At 40.9% G+C, this 11,500-nt stretch overlaps 1 protein-coding gene across 1 annotated transcript in view; it reads right to left on the bottom strand.

Moving 5' to 3' along the window:
• Positions 1 to 188: 188 nt before the first annotated feature.
• The window catches only part of cttnbp2 (cortactin binding protein 2), a gene marked incomplete at its 3' end in the record, with an annotated part of 136,946 nt that continues 125,634 nt past the window's right edge, over positions 189 to 11,500 (bottom strand). Inside the window, 6 exon segments of the mRNA XM_014010262.1 lie at positions 189 to 234; positions 5,164 to 5,355; positions 5,448 to 5,677; positions 8,481 to 8,659; positions 8,766 to 8,938; positions 9,038 to 9,214. Coding sequence (XP_013865716.1) covers positions 189 to 234; positions 5,164 to 5,355; positions 5,448 to 5,677; positions 8,481 to 8,659; positions 8,766 to 8,938; positions 9,038 to 9,214 — 997 coding nt within the window.

Raw genomic sequence — 11,500 nt, 5'->3', positions numbered from 1 at the left:
CAAACAAACAAACAAACAAACAAACAAACAAACAAACAAACAAACAAACAAACAAACAAACAAACAAACAAACAAACAAACAAACAAACAAACAAAGGTTAACATTAAGCTCACTGAACCAGATCTGTTACAGCTGCTTCACATTAGCTGCAGCTCCTGCAGACCACCTGCTCTGAACAGAAACCCACCTGTGGCCGTTGGACATGAAGCTGATGTCTGAGCTGGACACAGAACCTGCAAACAAAAACAACTTAATGAAACCAAAACAACCGTCTGACTTCACTCTGCTTTTAGAAGAGCTTCAGAGACATCTGAATCATACTTCCTGTGTGGACCTTTAGAAGACTGCAGAGTAGGGGGCTCTGCAGTCAGGAGGTGGTGGTTCTCGTTTTGTGGGAGGAGTTGGCCCAAGATATGATTGGTCAGATTGATGGTGGGCTTTGAGGAAGCTGGGAGTTGTCTCTCTCTCAATCTTTCCCATTATATTTCTTCTTTTTCTTCTTCTCTAGATTTACTTCTCTTAAAAAAGCCACTGATGATGAAGAAACTAATATTAAGTTCTGTTTTCTACTGAAGGGTCTTAAAAAAAGAGGAAGCTTGGAGCAGCTTGGTTGATCTGACCAGGAAGCACCTTTAAATATAGCTGATTTAAATAAATATTTAAATCTAGAGATTAATATTATCATAACTCGAGACAGGAAGGTGCTTGAAGTCAGTAAATTATGTTTCCATGTTCACAATAATTTTTATTTGAGTTACTGTTCCGTTTTAAAGTGTACATGGACAGTACTATTATCATTACTTCCTCTTTTAAGTTGCCCCACAAGACAAGTCAGTCTGACCAGTTACAGTTAGGCTAAGCTCCGCCCACAGACTAACGTACTGCAGAGACCCCTAATTGCAGAGCCCTGGGCCCGTATTTATCAAACGTCTTGGTTTAGATTTTTAGACTTAAGTGCTGAAAATTTCTTAGATTTGCTCCTACTCTCAGACTTAACTGTAAGTACCAGTGTGATGGAACTAATACTTTTAGGTTCAAGCCAGTAATTCATGACATACTTTAATGACCTAAGTTTTTATGACATGCTGTTCATCAGTGATTAAAGTCAGAACAAGATTTGCTAACAACAATCATTCTTAGATATCACTTGTGTTTATCTTTGTGTTTTCTATTGACCCAGCATTTCATTAGGATGAAATTTTGCTTTATTAAGATGACATAATGGTGTTTGTTAAACAGTTTACAGTATATGAGGCCTCAACTGGCTCAGAGAAGAAGAAACAGGAGCAGAGAGCAGGGGTAATGGCTCTAATTGTTCTCTGTGTTCCTGTTGTTGCAAATAAAACTCAGCTGATCATTTCCATGGAGTACCTTCATTCATGGACCACGTATTTCTGTCTTTGTTAAATAAATATTTCCACAACACCAGTTATCAAGAATTCTTACGCCTAAGAATCACTCTTTCTCTCCCGTAAAGTTCAGACTGCTCCAGAGGACTCTTAAGTGGTTTAGAGTTACCACTAAGGGTCTAAGATGGACTGAGAAGAGAGAGATCACAGCTGTCCTCCTCCCCACCTGAGTGTTATTCTCAGTTATAAGGTGGGAAACAGGTTTAATAAGAAATACAAAATAAAGAAAAGTAAAAAAATAAAATAAAATAAAATAAAATAAAAAATGTGCATAATGTTTGACTAAAAGGTGGATATTTGTGTGTGCCTTTTGGATAAAATATTGAATATACGTAGCTGGAGAGTGCACGCCACCCCCACCCCCACCCAAAAAAAGAGAGAATAATTACGTTTTATTATATTAACAGTCACACAATAGAATGAAGGAGCGCGGGGGTGGGGGTGGGGGGGCTCCTCTCGGACCAAGCTGTTAATGACAGAGCGGCTTGTGTGCACATGCGTATGTGTGTGTTTGTGAAGTCCTCACAAATATAGTAAGACGTGTGTGTGTGTGTCTTCTTTTCTCTGTGTTCCTGTTTTTGCATAAAAAATGCAGGGATACTAGAACATGGTGATTTTATTTTATGTAAGGAAAGATACTAATCTGATTACTATATAAATAAAAACAGAATATGCAGTATTAGATCAAATAAATCTTGATTTTTTTCTAAGAAATGGCTGGAAAAAAAAAGAAATCCTGTGTGGCAGCACTTCACTCAGCCTGCACCAGACAAGGCTCATTTAATAAATGATTCTTTTTTGTTTAAATTGAGACCTGTGTAACATTTGTTATCATTCTTATTTTTATCATGTTAATGGAGGAAGAAAAAGCAGCATCGGCTTCAAGAGTCGACCCAAAAAATTGGCTGCACGTATCAGTTAGACCAGTGTTTCCCAAAGTTGGGGTCGGGACCCAAAGTGGGGTCCCGAAACATCAAGGTGGGGTCCTGAAAAGATTTTCTGAATTAATGACATTTTAGCCTTACTTGTTACAAAAGAGTGAGGTTAGTGTATTTAAAATGGATAAATGTAGTATAAAAATATAGTTTCTATGCCCATGTTTTGTTGACCTGATACGAATGTTTATCATCCAAAAATAGCTGAGGGCTCAGGTAGGGTTGGGCATAATTGTGTCATGTGCATTTAATCGCCAGAAAAAACATTAACTGATTATTTTTTGGCACTTGACGATTAATACGATTAATGCCAGCAGGCAGACTGACTGGAGATTTCTCCTGTCAGTCTGCTCGATGCTCCGCTCCACTTCAAATATGACGAATAAAAAAATATATAAAAAGTTCTGCAATGTAATTTTGACACAATTTGGAACAGATTTTTACAAAAAAAACCAAATCTTTCCCACTAATTTGGTCAGTTGACTAAGACATAAGGGTGTCCAGGGGATTAATCGTCAAATTAATCGTTATTGGCTAAATACCACAATTAATCGTGATTATTTTTATTACTAATATCGCCCAACCCTAGGCTCAGGTCTCTGCTGCTGTTATTTTGAGGGTCAAAAGCTGAAAGGTTTGGGAACCACTGCACTTTGGTTCCCAAAGTTGGGCTTGGGACCCAATTATGGGTCATGAAGCACCTTGGATAATCTCCAGAAATCAATTTAAAGGATAATAAAATAATTGCTGATGTAATATTTTTCAAATAACTATTACAAAAACACAAAATAAGTATAAATAAGTATTTATATTTGTGTACAAGCTGTTTAGATTGTCAAAAAGCCTGTGTTTTTAGGGTTAACGAAGTTCATGTACTCAGACCAGTAATATTTGGGGTCACAAGTTTTTGCCATGGATATTTTGTGGGTCAGAAGATAAAAAGTCTGGGAACCACTGAATTAGACTGATATCAAAATAATCGGTATCGGCCTTCAAAAACCTGCATCGGTTGATCTCTAGTAGAGATAAACAATGAAATAATGTGCGTGGTCTAGAAAGCAGCTTTGTACACAAGCTGCGAATATTTAGCTGATTAAAGTTTGGACGTACGGTTTGTTAGTCTCTTGGTTGTAAACACTCTGGTGATTTTTCTGTTGCAGCTTCACTCTTCTATTTTCCACAAAATTCTGAGCCGTCAACTAGTCCAACACCTGCAGCCCACTGAGATCTGTACTTTAGGAGTTCAGGATTTAGTTTTTGACTTTCTGACTGTTTGGTGAAATGAGCTACAGTAACTATAGCTAAAACCTTTCATTTAAAAGGGATAATATGATGCAAAATCCACTTTTTTAGTCGTTAAATAAATTTAGCTGTGCACTTGGAGCCTCTAAATAAAATGTTTCTGTGCCGTTTTATAGGTGTAAACCTGTATTAAACTAGAATGAGCTGGTCTGGAAGCTGGAGGAGGGCGGGGTGTGAAGAACCTTTAGATTTAAAGAGACTTGAAATGTGTTAATCTGCGACACACCTCAGAAAGGGGAAGGGCTTGTGGAGTTACAATATGGAGGAATTCAGACCAGAGCATTACATTTCCACTTGATATAAACCTCAAATGAATGATTTAAATATGAAGGATTTAAAAGCATCATGTGTCCACTTTAAGGCTTTATGCTTTAAATGAAGAAGAGGATTCTGTGATGATGTCATCAATATGAACTAGAAGCACTCGGAGAGTGCAAACCTCCGCCAAGTCCAATTTCCCCATCCTGTAAGAGTTAATGCACAAAAGCAGAGATGGAAACACATTTGCCAAATAAGTTCTGACGTAGTGAACATTTAAGCAGCAGTATGCATGAGATTTCTTCTCGGTGGAGTCCAATGTGGGAAAAAATAAGTCAGACTCGTCACCCAACATTATTCATCGTCAAACTGGTGTCGGATTAAGCTCCTAAGTTTTCATCAGTCACATTTCACCATGTAAAACGTCTGTTTTATCCCCTTGTATGAGTTTGTAATGGTTTGACTCTGTTTATAAAGTGCTTCCTGGTACCGTCGCTCTGGAAGCGAGTGGGTCAGCGCGACCGAAAACATTACCTCGCCCCTGGTCTCATTTAAATAATAAAAATGAACAAACAAACAAACAACCTCCGAGTCTGAAGTGCACCACACCTGAGCGCATCACTCCTCTTCCTCATTCTTCATCGATCTGTTTACAAGCCTACGATAATGTGGTGTGTTTGAGGAAATGGGGAAAATAGGTTTCATGGTGCAGTCATGCACTTCCTGGTCAGAAGACGTTCTCTAAATGTGCACCAAATGTGTAAAAATGTGCACATTATGGCAAGACTTATCCATCATTACATCTTGTTTTAACATCACTTTTATAAAGTTTGAAGTCCGTGCTGTGTAATCCGGTTCAAATGAACACTGAAAGCTCTCACTGTTTTTTTACAGAAGCCCTGTGAAAGCATCACAGCTTTGCCGATCTGAGAGGATTAATAGGAAAAAAATTCCTGTATCCGCATCGCGATCCGGAACATCACCAAAATTTAATGGTGTGTTACTTGGGCCAGTACCCACATGTGCTGTAAATATCATGACAATCCGTCAACAAGTTTTTGGGTAATGTTGTCCACAGACAGGCCGACCGACAGACAGACTGAAATATGCGACCGAAAACATTACCTCCTTGGTGGAGGTAAAAATACTCGGCCTGTTTGAGCAATATTTAGAAAATTGTCTGAACTCTATGAAAGCCTCAGAGTGTGAGGATGCTGCCTTCATGAATCAGAAACCTGTGGACTGCAGGCCATCTCACCCTCTCTGAAGGAACCACCGCAGCCCCAGTTCGAGGAGAGGCCTCCTTTCTTCCGGGGGCTGGTGTTGGACCGTCTCAGCTTCCCGCCGTCCCGCGCCCTCCTCCCTCCTCTGCCACCGCTTCCTGAATAGGAACCGAGGGCCGACAGGGGGAAAGAACTCCCCCGAAACTCCAGCAGGTATCTGTCGATTTCTGAGGGTGGAAGATGAAAACAGGAAGTAGATGAGTCAGCCGCCTCCTTCTCTCTGCTCAGCATCGACTTGTGGTCCGTGACGCCCGCTCACCGTGTCGAGGGAGGGGGCAGCCCGGCACAACGGCCTTGTTGACCAGGATGCTGAGGGCAGCTTTCACCACAGCCTGCTGTCCGGCACTCAGACCACAGTTGCTAGGAGACGGTCGCAGCGAGGAAGAGGATGTAGGAAAGGAGGCGGCGGCGTGCCTGGCCGTTACCCGGGAGATAACGGCCTCTTCTACACGGGGGACGACCACGGCGTTCCAGAGTCGGGCCAGCCACCTGTGTGAACACAACACTGCCATGGTCAGACTCTGAATGGAGATCTGCACTCACAACCTCTGGTAGCAGCTCTAATGGTGTAAATCACAGTGTGCTAAACTGAATTATTTTTGAATTGCATTGAATTGAAATGAATGAAGTGTTCTGCAGTCAGTCACACATACAGTGATAATGTTACTTCTTACATAAATTTGTACATAAAAAGGGCCGGTGGCATTCTCCGTGTCGAGGAGGAGGTCCTGCCCCAAGTGGGGGAGTTTAGGTATCTTAGGGTCTTGTTCATGAATGAGGGAAGAATGGAGGAGATCAACAGGCAGATTGGTGCTGCGTCTGCAGTGATGCGGGTGTTGTACCGGTCTGTTGTGGTGAAGTGAGAGCTGAGCCAGAAGGCAAAGCTCTCGGTTTACCTGTCGGTCTACGTTCCTACCCTCATCTATGGTCACGAGCTTTGGGTGGGACTATGTTTCTCAGCTGGCCTGGGAACGCCTTGGGAGTCCTTCAGACGAGCTGGGGAGAGGGAAGTCTGGGTATCTCTGCACTGCAAAACATGTCCACCTAACCAAGTTTTAAAACCTTATATCCAACCAAAAATGTCATTTTGATCTGGTTTTGAGACTGATTTACTAAACAAGAACTGATTGTGTAAGAATAATAATCTTGTTTTCAGAATGTGTAAGATTATTTGTCTTGTTATTCTGAAAATTCGACTCAAATTAAGTCAAAGATTTCTGCCAATGGAGTATGGAAATTTTACTTGGTAAGATTCTTGAAATACTTGATTTGACTCAGTTTTTTCTTATTTCTTATTTGATGCTGAAACCACATGAAACAGTAAAATGATGTGCTGTGTATACGTTGTTGAAGGTCCTGTGTAGTAGGCCCAATTTTCTATCGATTGCATTTGGTGTATAGATGCATATAATGCTCTGTTGTTAATATTTTAAATAAAAAATTCCATTCTAAACTTCACCATTAAGTTTCTTGTGATGCAAACGCAGCACAAGCAATCCTGTAGTCATGTGTGTTGAAACTGATTCTAGAAACATCCTTTTCTCTCATGACTACTGGTGTAAGAAAATATCGATTCAATGAAATATCACAATATATCATTTCCTGATACTGTATTGAGTAAAGCCCAGTAATAATTTTTAATTGAGGCTTCAAATGTTTACTTTCATACCAGTGGTTCATTCTTGTGTTGTATTTTAGCCTCCGGCCACTAGTTGGCAGCACATCATTTGATTCCTCCTCTCCTAAAGAGCCAGAGAGTATAACGCTAGCTCAAACGTAGCACTCCGTACCGAGGGTTGACTCTGAGTGGATTAGACTGACACCGGCTGCCTTCAGAGCTGAGGTAGACTTGTCAACTGTCCGTTATTAGCCGAGATGTCTCGTAATGCAAGTCAAAGTAAAGTGTTCCGTATGGGACGTGCTTTCTTTAAACCCTAAGTCAGGGCTCTTCAACTGATGGCCCACAGGCCACATTCGGCCCATGAGTGACCAAAGTTCGGTCCGCTAATTGATTCATTCATCTCAAACCCAAACCCACAATTTTCTATTTTAATTACTGAGTTCTTTTTAGTTAAACACAGACATGTTTGGAATCTACAGAAACGTCAGAACCTTGGCTAGAAGCTGGTAAAAAATAATTTCTATGAAAACCCAAGACAGTTAAAATTACAAGCAGTTGAAGATAAAACTACGAAAGTGAAAATAAAACTGGTTTAAAAATTTGGCAAATCAGAGACGTTAAAATATTATTTGTGTCAAATAGGAAGCATTGTTTAATTATCACTACTTTTATAGGGTTCTATATGCTGCATTCATGATTAAATGCAGCAAAATAAACTAATTCAAAGGTAACAGATCTGTAATACTTGGTTTATTTACATAATAACTTTAATTGCTGGATGTTCGGTCCCTGTGCTGTTGGCCTGTAGTAACTGTGGCCCCCAGAGCAGTTTAGTTGAATAGTCCTGCCTCTAATAGTCCTCTGACTGACTGTTGATAATTATCTTGATTATAAGTTGCGAAATACTAAAATATATTCTGTGTTTCCCAAAGTTGGGGTCGGGACCCAAAGTGGGGTCCCTAAACATCAAGGTGGGGTCCTGAAAAGATTTTCTGAAATAATTACATTTTTGCCTTAGTTGTTACAAAGGAGTGAGGTTAGTGTATTTAAAATGGATTAATGTAGTATAAAAATATTGTTACTATGCCCATGTTTTGTTGACCTGATACGAATGTTTTTCATCCAAAAATATCTGGTGTCACAGGTCTCTGCTACTGTTATTTTGTGGGTCAAAAGCTGAAAAGTTTGGGAACCACTGCACTTTGGTTCCCAAAGTTGGGCTTGGGACCCAATTATGGGTCATGAAGTACCTTGGATAATCTCCAGAAATTAATTTAAAGGGTAATAAAATAATTGCTGATGTAATCCTTTCTCTATAATTATTACAAAAACACAAAATAAGTAAAAATAAGTATTTATATTTGTGTACAAGCTGTTTAGATTGTCAAAAATCCTGTGTTTTTAGGGTTATTAACAAAGTTTGTGTACTCAGACCAGTAATATTTGGGGTCACAAGTTTTTGCCATGAATATTTTGTGGGTCAGAAGATCAAAAAGTTTGGGAACTATTGTCCTAAATTATACTTTCTTACTTTAAATAATTAATGTTTATTACGTTTAATTGTGAGTAAAATATGGATTTAAAAACATTGCATTTCATTCTTTATGTTTTACATTTTACTCAACATCCAAACTTTTTCAGAATTGTATTTTTGTTGAGATTCATCCAAACCTGACTACAGCCTGTGTGTTGTTCGAAACCACAGGGCAGGACAGGAAGAGCTGCGGACCCAGCAAAGCCTCGTGGGTTCCCAGACGGGCCAGGCAAGCGTTGAGCTGCTGCCACACCTGGCTGACCCACAACACTGAGCGCTCCATGAGACCGTCAGGTGACCAAAGGCCGGTCCCCGTCTACAGGAGAGACCAAGGAAACCATAAGTTGCACATGAACATGGAATTGATTGCACAAAACTAAAAGTGAGTTTTTTTGCGCAGCTACGGTCGAACTCTGACTGACCTTGTGGAGCAGCTTCCTGCGGAGGTGTCTCCCCAGCAGGCCGTGCAGCGGTTCTTGGTCCCAGCGAAGGGTCACCCAGCGGAAATGCTGCTGCAGACGGAGCTCTGCTCCCTGCAGGCGGGGCTTTGACAGAGTGCCGATCAGGAAGTTGTTCTCCAGGAAGTGGTGTGAACCTGAGGGGCAGTGGAGAAGGATGAGTTTGTTTTGGATTCCGTCACATTTGGATCAAACGGTGCAGCTTCACAGGCTGGGGTGGGGGGTCTCCGTCATACCCATGTTCAGAAGCAGGGGTGAGGCGGCGCCCCTGTTGTCCAGACTGTGGCAGAGGTCACCCAGCAGGCCTGTTAGGGACGCAGCCTTCTCCAGACCTTCCAGCAGCATCACCACACAGTGACCGGTGTGGCCTGCTGCAGACCCGAACCTCGACCCCGCTGCCGGTACCAGGAAGCCTGAGAGAAGATGAGATGGAGAAAGTCTGTCAGATAATAGACCCAGTTTTAGTTCCTGCTATTTTAAATAACAACCATCAATCAGAGAGAACTGATCAGCCTTTTGTGTTCAGCACTTTGGTAACAACTTGTTGTTTTTAAAACGTGCTTTATAAATACAGTCCCCTCCAAAAGTATTGGAACAGCAAGTCAAATGATCTTGTTTTTGTTGTTCACTGAAGACATTTAGGTTTAACATCCAAAGATGAGACAAGAGTTCAGAATGTCAGCTTTTATTTCCTGGTATTTACATGTAGACGTGTTAAAATGCCTGGGACGTGAAATTTTAAAAATAAATATAAAGGCAATATTGGAAAGTTAACATTATTAGCATATTGCAAAAATAATTTCCAGCTGCTGAGATGAACAGTTGTTGAGATATTTGCATGTGAAGAAAAGGAAGTGATGTCAAAGGGGAATATCTGCTTGGAACAAAGCATTGATAAAATAGCTAACGACACAGACTGTAGAGAATAATCTGATGTTTCTTTAGGTTATTTTGAGTCTCTATCAGAGAGATGAAGACGGGTCAGAGTTCAAATAATTGTTTCAACAAACAAAGATTACAGAGTTCTGTTTCTTAAAGAGTTCCCCTTTGATGTCACTTCCTGTTGTACTTTTGTTGAGCCAAGTTCAAAAGAAAATATGCCATTTATGTGACAAAATGGGTAAAATCACATTTTATGCAAAGTTTCTTTTATAAAAATGTCTTTTCTTTGACTTTTTGTTTTCGATGGATAGGCAGCAACTTAGGATACAGTATATCACGGTTTGTTTTACACCACAGCATTTTTAGGTGAGCAAAAGTACTGGAACAAATGATCTTAAAGTAAATAACATTTAATATTTGGTGGTATAACCCTTGCTCACAATGACTGCCTCAAGCCACCAACACCAAACTGTTGTATTCTTCATTTGTGATGCTGTTCAGGCTTTTACCACAGCTTCTTTCAGTTCTTGTTTGTTTCAGGGAGTTTCTCCCTTCAGTCTCCTCTTCAGGAGGTGAAATGCTCTATTGGGTTCTGGTCAGGTGATTGACTTGGCCACTCTAAAACCTTCCACTTGTTTCCCCCGATGAAGTCCTTAGTTTTGTTGACAGTGTGCTTTGGGTCATTTTCCTGCTGCTTGATAAAAATGTTTCTGAACACTTCTGCTGCCACCATCAGTAACCTCATCCATAACAATCAATGAGCCTGTTCCAGAAGCAGCCATGACATCACCTGCACCATGCTTCACACATGAGCCTGTGTGCTTTGAATTATCAGCAGTTCCTTTCTTTCTCCACTCTTTGGCCTTTCCATCACTTGGGTAGAGATCAGAGGCGATTGCTCTAAGACTGCAAGGGAAGCTCAGCTTCCCCTAAAATGTAAAAAAAATAAGTGATTAAATATATACTGTTGTGTGTTCATGTCATAGACTAAATATGCGCTATAACGCGCTCAACTTGTGTTCAGAATCAGCTTCTTATCACTGGTAATGACGCAGCTTTCCTCTCCCTCATTCCCACAGCTTCACAGTGTTTAAACAGTCGGACGCTGAGCGTCCAGAGACTTCAACAGTGAGGCAAAAAATGCAGCGAAACGAGACGAGTCATTGGATAAATGCTGGGCTTTGTCCCGCCCCCGGACGCTGAGCATCTCTGGGGGTCTATGGAGCAGTGGGCGGGTTCGGACACCCAGATTCTGCATGATGATTGGATGATCTGTCTGAGCCTGAATCCCTTTTTGATTGACAGCGAAATGAGCGAATCAGAGATATTTTAGTGTAAACATTCAGTGGGAGCAGTTTTTAGTTTCATTTCTGTTCTGAGCTGAACCAGATAGACTTTCCTAATCCTCTTAGCTGCATTTTCTTTGTTAAAAATGACTAGCAACAAATCGAGTTTTTATTTCTGGTGGGTTTTATTGTATCTGCTTGTGTTTGGAGACAGACTTCTATCACTCTTTCTGACGTCTATCACAGTTTATGTCCTGCGGGTGCTGCTGAGCCCCTCCTCCGTCACAAAGCACTCAAAGGCGGACACACTTCACTCTAGCCTCGCGCCAGTTCCAGCTAGAGAGTCAGCTAGGTAGCAAGCTGCACATAATGGCAGACAGTTTGAATGTTGTGGACCGGATTTTGGCGAAGCCATTTGATGGTCTTCCTTACGAAGAAAAACTTAGTTAAACAGCAGGGCTGACCAACTCCTCAGATTAATTTGCTGCAAAAGGTGGGGAAACGTAAGATGTCTTTTCAGCTGTCCTGGTA

Source organism: Austrofundulus limnaeus, unplaced genomic scaffold (assembly GCF_001266775.1).
Source record: "Austrofundulus limnaeus strain Quisiro unplaced genomic scaffold, Austrofundulus_limnaeus-1.0 Scaffold67, whole genome shotgun sequence".
In the NCBI taxonomy this organism is placed as follows: Eukaryota; Metazoa; Chordata; class Actinopteri; order Cyprinodontiformes; family Rivulidae; genus Austrofundulus; species Austrofundulus limnaeus.
Note: the sequence above shows the minus strand (reverse complement) of the source record. Positions and strands in the feature narration are given on the sequence as shown.